At 35.8% G+C, this 19,200-nt stretch overlaps 2 protein-coding genes and 1 long non-coding RNA gene across 6 annotated transcripts in view; 2 read left to right on the top strand and 1 right to left on the bottom strand.

The window, feature by feature from the left end:
• The first annotated feature begins 60 nt into the window (after positions 1 to 60).
• On the top strand, positions 61 to 8,143 carry LOC106058505 (uncharacterized). 2 transcript variants are annotated; one of them, XM_056013641.1, is made up of 6 exons: positions 61 to 280; positions 3,078 to 3,200; positions 4,609 to 4,662; positions 5,913 to 6,026; positions 6,772 to 6,868; positions 7,379 to 8,143. In XM_056013641.1, exons 2-6 carry the CDS (start codon positions 3,183 to 3,185, stop codon positions 7,396 to 7,398), a joined length of 303 nt encoding a protein of 100 aa, XP_055869616.1. In that variant the 5' UTR covers positions 61 to 280; positions 3,078 to 3,182; the 3' UTR covers positions 7,399 to 8,143. The 2 variants fall into 2 exon arrangements, with proteins under 2 accessions (XP_055869616.1, XP_055869608.1); XM_056013633.1 differs by having other exon boundaries at positions 66 to 280; positions 7,363 to 8,143.
• The window catches only part of LOC106065642 (centrosomal protein of 120 kDa-like), a 34,414-nt gene continuing 22,981 nt past the window's right edge, over positions 7,768 to 19,200 (bottom strand). For all 3 annotated transcript variants that reach the window (XM_056013550.1, XM_056013544.1, XM_056013545.1), the window contains exons 22-23: positions 18,506 to 18,618; positions 7,768 to 9,206 (exon numbers count right to left, since the gene is read on the bottom strand). In XM_056013550.1, coding sequence (XP_055869525.1) covers positions 8,963 to 9,206; positions 18,506 to 18,618 — 357 coding nt within the window. In that variant the 3' untranslated portion in view covers positions 7,768 to 8,962. The remainder of the gene's footprint in view (positions 9,207 to 18,505; positions 18,619 to 19,200) is intronic.
• LOC129923323 (uncharacterized) lies at positions 10,334 to 18,340 on the top strand. The gene is made up of 2 exons (XR_008775257.1): positions 10,334 to 12,568; positions 17,850 to 18,340. It is a non-coding gene; the product is annotated as an uncharacterized LOC129923323 (long non-coding RNA).

Genomic DNA, 19,200 nt, shown 5'->3' with positions numbered 1-19,200 from the left:
CTCTTAGGTCAGAGACATCCTTTCATTCCTATAAGACATTAAATGACGTAATGAATCTATGTGTTCTTTTTGTCCCCACAAACATTAAACTAGAACAATTGTGCACAATTTGAATAGTGAAGTAAATAAAAATGTATTGTGTTCTAGATCTAGACACTATAGACTATTATGGCTACATAGTTAGTGAAAGGTGGCTTGTAGACTAAACAAGACAAAAAACGTTCTAAAGACCCAACCATCTTACAAGCTGGATGCTGTCCACTTGGATTTCACTTCAAGGGTTTGTAACAAACAAAAATGTTATGTCTATCTAGATCTATCATATTCTATGTAGTTCAGATCTAGATCTATAGTATATCTAGATTTATATAATATATAGGCCTACTTAGGCCTACTAAGTAACTTAGATCCTCCCGCGCCGTTAGGCGCATAGGATGGCAAGCTGTTTTCACAAAGATCTGTCCCTGGCAATGTCTGAAGCCTCTTCCCACCTGGTGTCCACTGCTCTGAGGTCCTCCATGAAAGTGCTGTGCCACGTAATACGAGGACGTCCCTGTTTGCGCTTTCTTAGTATTGGCCTCCACGTCATCGCAACTCTTGGTAGCTGTAATTCATTTTGTTGGAGAACATGTCCCGCAAACCCCATGCCTCATGCGATGCTCTGTGACAACCTCATTATATGGTCGACTCCCAGTTCGGCATATATTTTCCTTGTTTAAGATCTCTATAACTGACTCCTAAAATCCGTCTTAGATATTTTTGTTGAGCCACATTTATTAATGATTGAGTCTTTTCTCAATTTTGGTAGATGACTTCCATTTTTCGCAAGCATACGCTGCTTTTGGGATGACGATTGTATTAAGTAGGTGGAATTGTTTTCCAGACCAATAGCTTGGCTTGTCCAAATAGGCCGCGGCCTATAGAAAATGCTTCCTGCCTTTCCTATTCTGCACGCTATTTCATGGTAGGCATCCCAACTCTTCAAGCTCTGACTCGCCAAGTCTGACGGGGGCACTCTTTGCGCACAATTTGAGTCTTATCCAAGTTTATGCGGTGGCCAATTTTGGATGCCTCTATACCTAAGCTCTCCGTCATTTCTTGTAACGGTAAGCATTTATTTGTAGAACGAAGTAGTGCAACGTCGTCGGCGATGTCCAAGTCAAGCCCGCCATTAATTCTGCACACGCCATGGAATACTTAATATATAGCCCCCCCCCCCCCATATCTATATAGATCTTCCCTTCTCTCTCTCTCTCTATGTATATATATATATATATATATATATATATATATATATATATATATATATATATATATATATCATGGGCGTAGCCAGGATTTTTTTCGGGGGGGGGGGGATATTTTTTCTCCCCCTCCCCCCCGCGGCGGAAAAAAATATTAATATGTATGTATGTATGTGTGTGTACATAATCTTTATTACATTCTGACCCATCATTCTTTCTGAAGACGTTTATTGTGCCCTAGAATAGGTTCTTCCTGGAGTTAGAGGAAAAATTGTAGACTCCCCGCCATTGCCAGCAAGGGGGCCTGGGAGAAGCGCTAGGATCTCCCCCAGCGCGGGGCGGAGCCCCGCCGCCGAGCACTGTTTCTGGTATTGAAAGCCAACAAAATGCATATTCTACAGTGCATTTTCCTGCTATTAAAAATTTCAAAAACCTAATGTGCTATTCTTACTGACTTAGACCCTCCCGCGTCGTTCGGCGCATTTGGCGGCAAGCTGTTTCCACAAAAATCTGTCACTGGTAATGTCTGAAGCCTCTTCCCACTTGCTCTGAGGACCTCCATGAATGTGTGGCGCCAAGTTGTACTAGGATGTCATCGCAACTCTTCTTATGCGTAATTCATTTTGTCGAAGAACATGTCCCGCAAATCTCATGCGACGCTTTACTAAGGGGTCGACTCCCAGTTCGGCATAGGATTTCCTTGATTTAGACCCGATCTCTATAACTGACTCCTAAGATCTGTCTTAGCTATCTTTGTTGAGTCACATTTAGTGTTTTTCAATTTCTTGAAATCCAAGAACAGCCCTGCACGATCCATGTCTAGCTTCACTAAAAACACAAGAACAGCCTTGCACGATCCATGTCTAGCTTCACTAAAAACACAAGAACAGCCCTGCACGATCCATGTCTAGCTTCACTAAAAACACAAGAACAGCCCTGCACGATCCATGTCTAGCTTCCCTAAAAAACACAAGAACAGCCCTGCACGATCCATGTCTAGCTTCCCTAAAAAACACAAGAACAGCCCTGCACGATACATGTCTAGCTTCACTAAAAACACAAGAACAGCCCTGCACGATCCATGTCTAGCTTCCCTAAAAAACACAAGAACAGCCCTGCACGATCCATGTCTAGCTTCCCTAAAAACACAAGAACAGCCCTGCACGATCCATGTCTAGCTTCCCTAAAAAACACAAGAACAGCCCTGCACGATCCATGTCTAGCTTCCCTAAAAACACAAGAACAGCCCTGCACGATCCATGTCTAGCTTCCCTAAAAAACACAAGAACAGCCCTGCACGATCCATGTCTAGCTTCCCTAAAAACACAAGAACAGCCCTGCACGATACATGTCTAGCTTCACTAAAAACACAAGAACAGCCCTGCACGATCCATGTCTAGCTTCCCTAAAAAACACAAGAACAGCCCTGCACGATCCATGTCTAGCTTCCCTAAAAACACAAGAACAGCCCTGCACGATCCATGTCTAGCTTCACTAAAAACACAAGAACAGCCCTGCACGATACATGTTGCCTTAAATTAAAAGAGGAATGCTCAAATTACGATCCTCGATGCTGTGCTATAATATTCGGTTCCTCGGAACAATTGCCCAAATAGAACTGTGAAGCATCGGAGGAATATGTTGCAATGGATTTGACGATTTTTTATTTTTTGGACACGTGTCGGAAATGCCGGATGGAAAAAGGGGCATCCACTTCCGACGTTCTTGAAACAAATACTTGTATCCTAATCCATCAAAACATTGCTTGGCTGTATGCTGGCTAATAACGTACGTGGCAGTGAACGCTAATATGTCCCTTCATGTTTCTTGCAGTACTGGAACAACGTTGATGACGTAATTGCTGAAAAGTTTCAAGGATGGGCTTTCTTTGAATCCAATGACGTCTATGTCAAGAGACAATTTTTATGTTTTCCTTTTATGTACGACTACGACAAGGTAGAATTTATAAGATTACTTTTTTTTTTTACTTGGTAGAGTTTATCTGTAGTCAATTTCGAATTATCATCACAGTGACGTAGCTAGGAATTAGACATCATTTGGGGGTGGGGGCTTGACTTCCTAAGGGGGCCCCTGCATTTTGATTAATATTAAATATTTTATGTAAAAAAATTTCGCCTCAAGTGGGGGCCCGGGGCGATTTTCTAATTCTCCCCCTCCCCCCCCCCCCCCCCCCAATACAGCTACGCCACTGCATCATCATAATAATCATCAAACTCCATACGAGTGAAACGTTTACGAAAGTTATGGACATAAACCCTGCTGTTGTGTACCTAATGTACGTATGTCACCATGCAGGTCAAGAACTTGTAGCTTCCCAGATCTGTCGAGACAGAGGTCGCAAGTCTGGGACATTAAAAAATATATCAGACGGTTTGCTCTTCCTACCCTAAGTCGAAGTTTGGCCTGAACCTTGCGAAATATGACCCGACATGTGTGTGTGATCTGTTCAGACCTGAGCAACTATACCGCGGAGAGGCGCGCTCCGGGTACCCTGTGTGCTCCCAGACTTCGGGGAGTTTTGGGACTTGTCCCAGCACCCTAACATTTTTTTCCATGTTTTGGATTGTTTACAGAGAATGATGGAAACTTAGTGTTCTCTGTTGGTGGTGTTCGCCCTCTCTGATGGGCTAATTAGTCTGCAATGGTGTTGCCAGCCACATCTATATGACTCCCTCTCTGATGGGCTAATTAGTCTGCAATGGTGTTGCCAGCCACACCTATATGACTCCCTCTCTGATGGGCTAATTAGTCTGCAATGGTGTTGCCAGCCACACCTATATGACTCTCTCTCTGATGAGCTAATTAGTCTGCAATGGTGTTGCCAGCCACACCTATATGACTCTCTCTCTGATGAGCTAATTAGTCTGCAATGGTGTTGCCAGCCACACCTATATGACTCTCTCTCTCTCTGATGAGCTAATTAGTCTGCAATGGTGTTGCCAGCCACACCTATATGACTCCCTCTCTGATGAGCTAATTAGTCTGCAATGGTGTTGCCAGCCACACCTATATGACTCTCTCTCTGATGAGCTAATTAGTCTGCAATGGTGTTGCCAGCCACACCTATATGACTCCCTCTCTGATGAGCTAATTAGTCTGCAATGGTGTTGCCAGCCACACCTATATGACTCCCTCTCTGATGAGCTAATTAGTCTGCAATGGTGTTGCCAGCCACACCTATACTTATGACTAAGTCCCCACTGAATTGCAATAAATGTCATTATAGATAAAGGGAAGTGTTTTCAAACTATCCTAGTTATTGTTACTATTTATGTTATAGCTTTCTTCTACGTATGGATTTTTTAAAATATAGATTTTATAATCCAATGTTATTTTGCCTCAGATTCATATTGTTTGTTACAACGGAGTCATCAAGTTTGGAAAGAGTTTATCACAGGTGAGTGATAAATTCACTTTGTAATCTTAATGGCTTTTAGATCTTTGCCAGCCATTTATTTTTTTCAATTAGATTGAATCTCGATTAAGGAAAAAAAAAAAAGAAATAGTCGAATACTTTAATTCGCATTGATAAAACTGTCTTACAAGCGCAAGTCTGCATTTTATTGGGGCTGAGATTTCCTGAACATATACCGATGGCATTGAATGTTCCATTAAACGCTTGAGAAATTAAAAAAAAAAACATGTCCTGAAGACCTTGCTAACAATGCCCAGTGAAAACACATTTTTAAGTGAAATCCTTTAATTCTACCGATCTGTTATCTTTGATGGTGAAATAAGCACTTTTTTGTTCTTGAAAAAAAAAAGAGAATGTTTATGTCGTCTTCTGAAGGTAGATACCAGTATGCCATGAATCTGATTGTCTTTATGTAGTCTTCTGAAGGTAGATACGAGTATGCCATGAGTCTGATTGTCTTTATGTAGTCTTCTGAAGGTAGATACCAGTATGCCATAAATCTGATTGTCTTTATGTAGTCTTCTGAAAGTAGATACGAGTATGCCATGAATCTGATTGTCTTTATGTAGTCTTCTGAAGGTAGATACGAGTATGCCATGAGTCTGATTGTCTTTATGTAGTCTTCTGAAGGTAGATACGAGTATGCCATGAATCTGATTGTCTCTATGTAGTCTTCTGAAGGTAGATACGATTATGCTATGAATCTGATTGTCTCTATGTAGTCTTCTGAAGGTAGATACGAGTATGCCATAAATCTGATTGTCTTTATGTAGTCTTCTGAAGGTAGATACCAGTATGCCATAAATCTGATTGTCTTTATGTAGTCTTCTGAAAGTAGATACGAGTATGCCATGAATCTGATTGTCTTTATGTAGTCTTCTGAAGGTAGATACTAGTATGCCATGAATCTGATTGTCTTTATGTAGTCTTCTGAAGGTAGATACGAGTATGCTATGAATCTGATTGTCTTTATGTAGTCTTCTGAAGGTAGATACTAGTATGCCATGAATCTGATTGTCTTTATGTAGTCTTCTGAAGGTAGATACGAGTATGCCATGAATCTGATTGTCTTTATGTAGTCTTCTGAAGGTAGATACGAGTATGCCATGAATCTGATTGTCTTTATGTAGTCTTCTGAAGGTAGATACGAGTATGCTATGAATCTGATTGTCTTTATGTAGTCTTCTGAAGGTAGATACGAGTATGCCATGAATCTGATTGTCTTTATGTAGTCTTCTGAAGGTAGATACGAGTATGCCATGAATCTGATTGATGCCCAAATTTACCTCTTGCCAATATGTCTGCAAATCAAATTCCGAGACAAGAGGAAAAAGTATATCATCATGGTAAGAAAGTTTTGATCCAAAATATTTAACTTTCTATCTTCAAAATCCTGGAACTTATTAGCCTACAATGTTCTTATAATCCAAAAAAACGCTCAATGCTGGTTTTGTCAACTCAATGCGGCTACCTTAGTGAAATAAAAAAAAAAGAGTAAACTCAAGTTTCACATCATAGCCTACATGAAAATATTTTGAAAACAAGCAAAGTATAAAAATTATTTTAAACAAAACAACGATTATATAATGGAAAGAGCTGCACATTTACAGCCATATAAATCTATACTGTAAGATTTATTTCCAGCTTCTACATCATTCATTCATTACCACTACTGAATTATTTCGTTATTTCTGTTTGATTGATTCGTCTTTTATTAGGGACAATGAATAATTGTGCAAAGTTTCAACTTCATTCGAGAATGGGAAGTGGGAGAAATAACGTGTACAAAATTTGTCCCAGACAAACAAGAGTGAGTTGATAGAAGCTTTGTAAAAAAAAAAAAAAAAAAAAAATATCCTACTGTTTAAAAATATTGCATAGATCTCCTCTCGTAACAGTTGATTGTACATTGCATGACACAATTAGTTTCACAAAGGGAACCTAAAGTCTTAATTGATTTAAATACTGATATATATGAAGTTTATTTACCTATATTTTCATCCATTTAATGACATATATAACAAAGAACTGAAAAAGAAAACACTATTACATGTGTAGAATTACTTACTTTCTTCTGTTTCATCATGCCAGATGGAGAAACTTGAAGATTACAAATACATGATTAGAACACTGAAAGTTCAAAAGCAAGAAAAGTTCCGAGAGAAGGAAATGTATCTCTGTGACAGAAGTAAGTTTTCCTATAGGGTGCTCCATTGCTGCTTGATTTTAATGTTCCCAGTAGAGACTGTTCACTACAAACTAAAATGTTTGGACTTGTTCAGAGTAGAATCCTAGTATTATAGCAAAATGCTTAATGAATTATTAGCCTATATTTGTCTGTACTCCTGAAGTTTCTATTGTTGAATGTACATCACTTTTGTTACAATTGTTAAAATAAGTGATGCAAAAGTTATTTCAGATTGGCACCCTGGCATCTTGAAAGGCCACTATGTCCTTCTTAGGGCGCATTGTCTTTTGATTGTGTCCCCTCCACACTCTCAAAACACTTGGTGGAAACACAGGCCTTAGATGTACTCTTTTGTTTCAGCGTCTACTCTCCAAATGTTTGATGTTCTTACATAGCTGTCTTTTGATTAGGACCGAAAATTTAAGACTAAAATAATTAGCAAAGTGGCAAAGTGACTTATGGATTAAACATTATTTTTTGTTTTGTCTTTGAAGTCAAGTATCTCCACAGAGTACAAGCAAACCATGTAGCCCAGACAACAAAGCTTCCTTGCAGACACCTTTACAAATATATTTTAGAGGACGCCAGAAAGACTCCAGCGCCAAGCAGGCATAGTGGGCATTATCTCCACCTGAAATGTCTAGCCAGACGAAAGAGTTTAGTAGACTGTATTTGCTATTATACATGTTGGTGCTGATAGAAAATAATGAAAATCCCTAATGATTAAACAAAATTTTTTTTTTCGCTCAGAACAATTAATGTGACTATGAATAAGAAATTTTTTGAGAGGTTTTACTTTTTTTCTCCAAATAATTAGAATCTATGACAATTTATTTTTGTGAATTATTTTTGTGTAGTTTTAAAATGAGTGCAAATGAATAAGAATTCTGAAAAGTGTGTGCATCTTGCATTATTTTAATGACCTTATATATGATAGCAGTTAAATAACAAATTGTACAAAATGAAACAAAAAGGTATTAGTTCTAATGTACCCTTATCTAATTATGGTAAACATATTAGCTAGTGTCTCTACATATAGGCTACATGCATGTTTAGATTCTAAAACATGTACATAGTGAAATCATTAAACTATTTCATAGCTATTTTCTAAAACTTGTTCCTATCCTAATGAAATGTATCAATAACTTGTGCTTCTTGTAAATAATTAGAATCTAGCACCAATTCTGTATGCTGAATGATTACAAGTGAAATATGTAGATATGTACCAATCAGTATACATTTTGTTATATTCATTATACTAAACTAATTTTTATTTTTAAAAAAATGTAATATTTTGTAATTAAAAGATGTACATTAAACAGAACAGTGATGTAAAATAAAAAATTATTTACAAGAACATATTTAAATAAAATCACAAACTATATGGATGGCCAGGAGAAGTTTTGTTTGATGTGTGCCAAAAGATGGAATGGAAAAAGAGAACTTCTTGTTCGAATTGCCTGAAATGAACCGAATGTCTAGATCTAATTTTCAATGTCACATGATCACAGCAAACTAAACAAATTCAGCAGTTGTGATTATCGTTTGATTTTAAGTCTAAACCTTCAACCCCCCCCCCCCCCCCATCCAGTTTCCAATTGTAAATCTCAATGATTCAGTTTAAAAAAATGGAGCAAGCATACTTAAGACTAACAGTCACAAGAAGTGCACTTTGTTCACTGGATGGATAGTGCCAGACTTACCTGGACTCTGTTATTGTATACCCAAGTCTCTCGTATTTGTTTATAACTGTGACCACTGGGCACAACAAGTAATGCAGATGTCTGAAGAGCATTTCAATATCTCCCTTTTCTCCCCCAATATTTTTTCATTACACTTACATTACATAGCCTGTAATCTTTTGAAACGTGTGTATGTCTCAAATGTACTGAATGAAAAAGCACTGGCTTTCAATGTTATTTGATTTCTTTTTAATTAGCATCTATTTAAGTCAATCATCACAGTCTCCAAATGACTTTCTTCAACATGTTAATTATCTGTACATTCATCTTTCAAATACAATGTTACTAAAGGTGGACACAACTGTAAGACATAATGAACAGTAGTTAGCAATCTCAATGTCTGAAATAAAAGCTATCTGCCTTTCAAGCCTATAGCCTCCCTAATTTGTTTGTCTAGTTCTGCAATGATTTTATCCTGTGATGTGTATACTCCAGTCCTCAAAAGAGTGTCCCTTTCTTCCACCAGTCTTGCAACATGTTCATCCACTGAGGAGTCCAGATCAATGTTGAGAGGTTTGCCCATGGCATCTTTCACAAATGGCAATTGGTTTGAGTCACTTGTGTTCCTAAGTCTTTCTTCTTCCATCAGTTTCAGCCTGTTAACAAAAAATAGTTATGAGAAAAAAACAACAACTAACAACTTTTCAATAAAAAAACTTAAATACCAAATGTGTTAAATAAAGAGTTATTCAAACTTTTCAACATGTTAACTAGAACATACATTATTATGTCAAGGACGAATGGAGCATTCAATATAATATATATACACTAGTTGGCCCACGGCGTAGCATACGTCGTTATTTTGCAGGGCTGGCTTTAGGCCAATGCAACCTATGCGACTGCAGTGGGCCCCGCACTTTCAAAGGACCCGCGCTAATTCTAGGTGTAAATTATTAAATTAAATCATTTTATAACTTATTTAATTCCTGCAGCCTCCTGATTTACCAGGAGCTCCTTGAAATCTCCTGAAATTGCAAAATATATGAAAAAGTCAAAAGAAAATTCCCAGAAATATATAGACAAAAAATTGACATTTTGGGGTGTCATTCAAAATAGAAAATGCAATTCCTACGCGCAATAAAAAAAACGGCATTATGCAATACCCGAAATTGTGGAATCTGGTGAAAGAAGCTTCTCCCGCCTCAAACTAATGAAGAATTACTTGAGGTCAACAATTCTTGAAGATAGATTGAAACATTTGGTAATTCTTGCTATTGAGCGTCATCTATGTAGGAAACAGAATTTTTATGATATACTGTATGGCTTCGCTACATGCAAGGCTCGTAAAGTAATTCTGTAGTTAGTAAAGAATGAATAAAATGCAAAGACGAATTTATTATCTAATTCAAATTTTTAATTTTCACTTATAATCCGTTTCGCATAGAGCCCCACAACAGTTGAGTCTGGCCCTGCTATTTAGTGATGGGTGAATACAGAATAGATTACTTGTTCTCCTCCCCTCCCCTCTTTTTTTCACAGCTTAAACTACGTTGGGTAGAAATAAAAAAGAGTGATCTTTCCATGACTTCTTGGTCACAACGGTTAAGTCCGGCACTGCTATTTTGTGACGGGTGAATACTACTTGTTCTCCGCCCCCCCCTCTTTTTTTTTTTTTCGTAGGGTAACTCTAATCGGTCCAACTTGCAGAAATAAAAGAATGATCTTTCCTTTACTTCTTGAGGCTTATAGTATCATGTTAAAGGATCCTATCACCAACAAACTGTTAGACACCTTATTTATATAGGTTAGTTATTTTAGTTATTTAGCGACGCACCATAGTAGACGCATATTGAACGGGACTAGTGACGTTTGGGATATGTTGGGTTAGAGACCGGAAAATCAGTTAGCGATAGAACAATCCAGGGTAACGACGTGTTTAGTGACAGAGACTTCTACTGTGGCCTTTTATCATAATAAATATATATTAACTTGTTCATCATCGTTGACTACATCTCTTCACCTGTTACAATCGATGTGCCAGTTCTTGTTTGTGTTGTTGGTCAACTACACGTAATACACCCGAACAATTACACCCAAACGATTGCAGAGTAATTGGTTGACTTCAAGACAGCCTGAACTAGCAACATCACAGTGGCGACCCCGAACCTCGAAGCCGGACCCCTGTTGAAGCCGAACATCGAACCGGACCTCGAAGCAGAACGTTTACTCAGGTGAGGGTCGTGCACTCGAAGATATAAGATTTCATCGGAGTACGGCTGAACACAGCAGTATCACAGAGTGACTTTGTTCTAGATCTACAAGCAGTCGTCGCCTGTTTGATCGCACGTTCAACGAGCCGTTAACTCAGGGTGACCTTCGTCAGGACCGTAATCATCGCAACGTCTGGTCTACTTAACCAGTATAGTATCAAAGCCTGATCTTCATATGCTGAATCGACCTACAACCAGAGAAACCGTTCATTCATAACGGGTGAGAGATCGTTAGTGAACCTGTTGGACATATTTTTTCTTCGTCATAGGAGCCACGTCGAGTATCAAGTTTTACCTCGTCAGTTTCGAGAAGGACAGTTTGCCCGCTGTCAGAAGTATTGTGAGTACTACAAGTTTGGTAGCTAACTAAATCGAAATCGCTCTGTCGTCTTACCCTTGGAGAGATTCTTGTGGAGCAGTTTGCTCATTGAACCGGTTGCTTGCCACGTTTATAACGGTCACTGTGTTTAACCTTTGGAAGGTTAGTGAAGTAATCTTTATCAGTACTGAACATTGACATATCTAGTATTCGTCGGTCTAGACCATATCTAGACTTGTTAGCAGTGAAGTTGTGGAAACAGCTACATCCACTTAATTTCGTTGAAAACCGTTAATCGTCTAACGGAACGTCGTCGGAGGTGACCTTGGTTTCACCTAGTCTACATTGGACAGTTGGTCTAGTGAAGCAGAGTACAACAGCAAACTTCGTCGTACTACCAGAGTAGCAGCAGAAGCAGTGAACTATTTTAGAGAACCGTTATTCGTCAGCCCAGATCAAGTCATCGTCAAGAAAGTCGTTATTCGTCAGCCCAGATCAAGTCATCGTCAAGAAATTCGTTATTCGTCAGTCGTCCAGATCAAGTTGCCGTCAAGAGACTGTTATTTGTCAGTAGTCGTCTACACAAGTCAAGTCATCGCCAGAAGAACCGTTAACCTATTCGTCAGTAACTGTGTACACAAAGTCGTCGGAACTACACATACGGTCATCAACAGTCACCGAAGGAACCGAAACATTTTACTGTGGCATATCAGGACATCTGTGGCATTACGTGGGATACTAGTAGCACCGGAGAACAGAGTCAGAACTGGAAGAGAGGCAGTGGAATTTGTTGTGATCTAACATATTCGGGAGTCCGAACAAAGGGATCTTTCTTATCAAAAGCTAAGTGCCATTTTTCTTATTAGTATATGTTTAGATTGCCCTTAGAAATAGATTTTGTCTAAATTTGGTACGTTAGCCTGAGTAAAATCAGGTGGTGCGCCTTAAAACCCGTCGGGGTAGAAGACGTAATTTAGATGAAAAGCTATATTATACGTTTAGGGTTGTAATTTGTTTTGTTTGTGTAAACGTCATATCCGTTGTTGCCTGGTTACTTCGTGACGTTATCATTGTGTGCCATATTGTCATATCCCAACCCATAGCGATAGTCTCATTTTAATTATTTCATTTGTTTATATTATTTTAAATTATTTATTTTTATTAATTTAATTAGATCTGTATTTTTTTTTCACTTAATGATAGAAAGTGCGGGTAGGATTCTTTCATTGTGAATCAGACTAAAATAATTTTAGTTTGAGCGGTTAAAATCAAATATGATTTTGCCATGAGAATAATGCCGAAACTGGCTATGTAGTCAAACACTATCGTCTGGCTAAATTTAGATCTGCAAATTATTGTACATCTCTTTGGTACAATTTAATTATCTAGACTCTACTTTGAAATATTATTAAGTTGAAGATGAATGAAGGTAGTACATTCTAGATATATATATCTTGTTGAAGATATATTTGACACTGTATACACATATTTGTTTCGTATGGTGAAATAGAACCATAATCTACTCTAGATCTAGACTCTAGACAGTCCTTGAATTTACTCTAGACACTTCACTGTGACTTCAGTCATACCAGGTTTTAAAATTGATCATAGTTATTCATACTAGATCTAAAAGTCATAGTGCTCTTGATAACTAGATCTAAATAGTATTATTATACATACTATAATATACTGGATTTAAATTTGTGTGTAATACTGGACCTAATATACAGATTTGAATATAACCATAATAACTCAGACTAGATTTATACATTTACTAAATCTATAGATAGAGACATACCATTTAAAATTTGTATAAAAGTGTGGAAAAACTTAAATATAAAATAAGTTTAAAGTATAGCCATAACTAATATAGGCTAAGTAAAAATATATATAAAATATAAAACACAATGGCTACATCATCATATGTGGACCTTAAGGAGGTTAAGGAAACAGCTATGCAGGATGGAAAGGCCATGGAGTTAAAAGGAAAAGACTTAGCAGCTTATGTACAGCAAGTTGTGAAGGAAGAAACGGAACGTCAAAGACAAGAGATAGAAAGACAAGAAGAAAGGCAAGACAAAGAGAGAGAAAAAATTAGAGAACATGAAGCTAAAATGGAGAAGATGAGATTGGATGCAGCACAAGTCAGAGCTCAAACTGAACAAGGAAATAACACAAATAACTCAAATAATTATACCACTCAAAGAGACAACCCTAATTCGCAGACATGGCTAAAGAGAAAGATACAAAGTTTTGATGAACAGAAGGATGACATTGGTGATTTTCTGAAAAGATATGAGGCAAAAATGTCTACATTTAATATGCCTGAAGAAGAATGGTCTGAAATACTGATAGACTTTGTTCATGGTCAAGCTCTAACAATATGCCAAAATCATGACCATCATATTGATGATAGCTATCAGGTTTTAAAAAGAGAGTTATTGAATGCATATGGTCATAATGCTACAACTTTTAGAAAGAAATACTTTGACAATATACCATCATTAGGAATAGAACCCCAAACTACCATTAATATGGAAAAGGATTTTTTCAATAAGTGGGTAAAATTAGAAAAAGTAACAAACTCTTATGAAGGATTAAAAAATTTTATTCTAGTGGACAACTTTGTAAATAAATGTGATCCTCAATTACAATCTTTTATTAGAGAAAGAAACCCCAAAACTATAGATGAAATAACAGAGATAATGAGAGTATACAAAAATGCCTATCCAAATAAACCATTTTCTGATAGGGATAAGAGCAAAGTAGATTTAATAGGATACACCAAAGAAAATGTTGATAGAAGTAGAAATAGAAACAGATCAAATAGTGGAAATAGAAAATATAGTGAAATAACCTGTTTTAAATGTCAAGGAAAAGGTCATATAGCAGCTAACTGTAGAAGAGGGAATAGTAGGTCTGGAAGTAGAAATAGATACAATGAACAAAATAACAGTAGATATAGGAGTAGAGATAGGAATGACAGGGGAAATTATAGAAATAGGAGTTACAGTAGGGAATACAAAAATAAAGGTACAGATAGGATATATTTCATGGAAGGAAATAGGAACAATTTTGCAGTGTACCCAGGGTTTGTAGATAGAATTCCGGTGGAATTAATCAGGGATTCAGGTTGTAACACCTTGGCAGTAAAAACTAAATTTGTCAAACCTCATTGGTATAAAGGGTTTACTAGGAAAGTAGAATTAGCAGATGGCACTGTAAGGGAATTTAAAGCTATAAGGGTATACATTGAAACCCCATTTTTCACTGGTTATTGTGATGGCATTGCAATACCAGAAATGAGATATGATATGTTAGTAGGAAACATAAAAGGAGTTAAAGAATGTTCAAGAAAAGAATTAGAAGACTGGCAAAACAAATACAAAAACATAAGACAAAATCATGAAAACATAGAAACACAAAATATAACAAGTATGATAATAACAAGATCAATGGATAAAAAAGATGAGAAACAGGAAAATACAATAAATGTAATTAGTAATGATAAAGAAAAACAAACCAGTAATGTAATACAAATAGAAAATACAGATGTTAAGGAAAAAGAGATAGAAAATGAAACACAAAATAGTCTTGAAACACAAATATCTCAAAGTGAAAAAGAAACAACACCCACATTTGCATTAGAACAAATGAATGACAATATTATTGGGAAAATTTATTCAAGAATATCAGATAAAAACAATAATAATCCAATGGAGAAATTTTGTATAGAGAATAAAATATTGTTTAGACAAACAAGTAATGATAACAAGAAAATAAAACAACTTGTCTTACCACAGAAATATTGGAAAGATGTTTTAATCATGACACATGATAATAATTTAGCAGCACATAGGGGAGTAAAGAAATGTTATAGGAATTTGTCAAAACAAGTATTTTGGCCCAAAATGAAAGCAACAATCAACAAATACATAAACTCATGTGACATATGTCAAAAGAGATCTAACAAAAGTCTAGTGAATAAAGCACCTATTCAAGAAATGGATGAACCTACAGCACCATTTCAGAAAGTATCTATTGATTTAATAGGTCCTTTAATTCAAACTGAAAATAATAACAAATACATTCTAACAGTAATAGACATGTTTAGTAGATACCCAGAGGCAATCCCATTATCAAATACAAGTGCAGAGAATATCATTAATGCCATAACTCAAAAAGTAATTACAAGACATGGTATACCTAAAATTATATTGAGTGATCAGGGATCTCAGTTTAAGTCAGAACAATTTAAGAAATGGACTAAACAATACAATATACAACACATATACTCTTCGGTTTACCACCCGGAGAGTAACGGTTTATGTGAACGATATGGTGGATCATTAAAAAGATCACTAACAAAGATAATTCAGAATAATCAGAACAAGTGGGATCATTACATTAACTATGTACTATTTGCTCATAGAAACAACATCCATGAAGCAACACAATTTTCACCATATGAAATAATACATGGAAGAAAACCCAGAGATGAATTAGATGTTTTTAAAGAAAATCTAATAAGCAATGAGAATAAATTAAATAATGACAGTGAAACAACAATCACAACAGAATTGAAAGAAATATGGACTCAAGCATATAACAACAATAAGAAGTACAAACAAAGTGCTCATGAGAATCTAAATAAGAAAAGACAATTGAAAACACTAGAAGTAGGAAACAATGTATTAATATTGATAAATGACCTGAAAAATAAAATTGGTAAACAATGGAAAGGTCCATTTAAGGTGATAAAACAAATTAATGATGTGAATTATCAAATTGAAATAAATGGGAAAATTAAAACATACCACATAAATAATTTGAAACTGTATCATGATAGAGAAGATGAGTTAATACAAAACATTCAGGAGGAAATAGAAAATAAATTTTCAGAAAGAGAAGAATGCTTGATGATAATAACAAATGAAAATCATAATGAAAATGATATTAAGGAAATACCTGTAATAGAAACAAAAGAGAATCAAACTTGGCAAAAGATTAATCTTAATAATTTAACTAAGGAAAAGTCAAAAGATATAACTAAAATAATACAGGAATACAAAGAAATTTTTTCCAGCATACCAGGAAAAACTAATATTATTAAACATGACATTAAAGTAACAGACACAAAACCTATCAAGCTTAAGCCATATAGAATACCGCTACATTTACAAGACAAAGTAAAGAAAGAAATAGACAATTTACTAGAATCAGGTATAATTGAACCATCAACATCTCCTTATGCTTCACCAATTGTGATAGCCAAAAAGAAGAATGGAGATATAAGGTTATGTATTGATTATAGGAAACTTAACAACATCACAGAATTTGACCCATATCCAATGCCAAATATAGAGGATATTTTACATAAATTAAATGGAGCAAAATTTTTTACTAAATTAGATTTAACTAAAGGTTATTGGCAAATACCTTTAACAGAAAATGCAAAACCTTACACAGCATTTGTAACACCATATGGTATTTTTCAATGGAATTATATGAGTTTTGGATTAGTAAATGCACCTGCCACATTTAATAGAATGATGAACATGATAATTGGAAACAAAGAAAATGTTATTTGCTATTTAGATGACATATGTATTTTTAATAATAGTTGGGAGGAACATTTGGTAGATGTAAAAGAAGTATTCAAAATAATAAAAGAAAGTGGACTTACAATTCAAGCAGAAAAAGTAGAAATAGGATTGGAGGAAATAATTTTCTTAGGACATAAAATAAATAACAACATGATTAGCCCTATTGAAGATAACATAAAGAAAGTACTTAATATTGAAATACCTACAACAAAAAGACAAATTAAAAGTATATTGGGAATAGTAAATTATTACAGAAAGTTTATAAAAAACTTAGCAGAAATAGTGAATCCACTAAATGACTTACTTAAAAAAGGAAAACCTCAAAAAGTAGTTTGTAATGAGGAATGTGTGAAAGCTATTGACAGAATTAAAGATGTTTTTAGTCATGAACTAATATTAAGACTACCTGATAAAGACAAAATATTTTATGTCACAACTGATGCATCTGGTAATGCTATTGGTGGTTGTTTAATGCAGAACTATGATAACTTACATCCTATATTATATGTAAGTAGAAAATTGTCAGAGGCAGAGAAAAAATATAGTGTCATTGAAAGAGAAGCCTTAGCTGTAATATGGGTAATTACTAAGCTAGAGAGCTATTTAATAGGAAGGAAATTCATATTATTAACTGATCATAAACCTATTCAGTATATACAGCAAAAGAGCATGAAAAACAGTCGTGTTTATAGATGGTTCTTAGCACTACAGGAGTATAAATTTGAAGTGAAAGCTATTAGTGGATCTGTGAATATTGTAGCTGATCTATTGTCTAGAATGACATTAAAGTGAAATAATTTTGTAAATAAACTATGATTATATTGATTATGTACTATATATTAATATATTGACACCATTTATATGTTATGGAAAAGGGAGATAAGTAAATTTGAGGTTAAGCATTTAAAAGTAAGTATGGATATATTTTTTTTTTTTTTGTGTGAATCATTTCATATATCATTGACGAAAGTTAGTTCTATGGAAAAGGGTGAGTATAAAAGAAAAATGGACAAAAGCGTATAAAAGGGTGGTAAGAAAAGAAAAAATTTATTGAATGTGTAAATAAAGTTTGTAATTGTTTTTTGAAATATTGTATTTTATCAGATTACTGTCAGTGAAGAACAATTGTGACTTGTGAGGTGCCCATAGGATGCCACATTTTCCTCTATGATGAACTGTGTACTAAGGAGGATGATTCTGGAATGTTATGAACTGTTATGAACATTGACATGAATATGAGGAACTGTCAAGATGAAGATGTCAAGATGAAGAGATCAAGATTTTATGTTTGTGGTCTTCCCCTTAAATTGAAAATGCCCTTGTAAGACTTGACAGTAGTGGAAAAATATTGACATATTTTTTTTTCAAGGGGGGGAGGAATCTGTTAGACACCTTATTTATATAGGTTAGTTATTTTAGTTATTTAGCGACGCACCATAGTAGACGCATATTGAACGGGACTAGTGACGTTTGGGATATGTTGGGTTAGAGACCGGAAAATCAGTTAGCGATAGAACAATCCAGGGTAACGACGTGTTTAGTGACAGAGACTTCTACTGTGGCCTTTTATCATAATAAATATATATTAACTTGTTCATCATCGTTGACTACATCTCTTCACCTGTTACAATCGATGTGCCAGTTCTTGTTTGTGTTGTTGGTCAACTACACGTAATACACCCGAACAATTACACCCAAACGATTGCAGAGTAATTGGTTGACTTCAAGACAGCCTGAACTAGCAACATCACAAAACTCACTTGTTTATCTGAGATTTGATTTCTTCTAGCTCTCTGTTTTCTTTATTAACAACTTCTTTTTCTTCAGCTGCCAAGTAACGTAACCTCATATGTTCCAATTCTTGATGCTGCCTCTGTAAATGAAAAAAAAATTTTTTATACAGAGCTAAGTGTTACCGATAAGTTGATGCATTAGAATTATTATAAAGAATCAAATAATAAATAAAAGAAAGTTGAAAATATTTTACAATAATATTATATTTTGTTTGAATCTAACTTTATCACCAAGACGGTCAAGACAGGTGTGAGACAGTGGTGCATCTTATCTCCCTTCCTCTTCCTCCTACCTAGCCATGACTACATAACGAGGAGAGCAATGAATCAGACTGCCTTTGGTGGGAAGCGTGGTCGAGAGGCCAAGTGCGCTTGAACTTGGCTAGGCTTGGCTACCTAAAAGGGGGCTCGAGGTTCGACACCCGACTCGGGCAGAGTTGTGTTTACTGAGTGCCTAAAGGCAGCACGGAAAACCAACTCCTAGATACCCCCTCCCCCCCACCGGTCCACAAATGAGATTGGACCAAAAGCGCTCTGAGCATGCTATAAGCATGAAAGTAGCGCTATATAAAAGCTATAATAATAATAATAATATTCCATGGCGTGAACAAAACCGAATGACGGACTTGGACTTCGCAGATGACGTTGCACTACTCGGGGCT

This window comes from Biomphalaria glabrata, chromosome 1, assembly GCF_947242115.1.
Source record: "Biomphalaria glabrata chromosome 1, xgBioGlab47.1, whole genome shotgun sequence".
Classification (NCBI taxonomy): Eukaryota; Metazoa; Mollusca; class Gastropoda; family Planorbidae; genus Biomphalaria; species Biomphalaria glabrata.
This window is presented reverse-complemented; position numbering and strand designations above follow the sequence as displayed.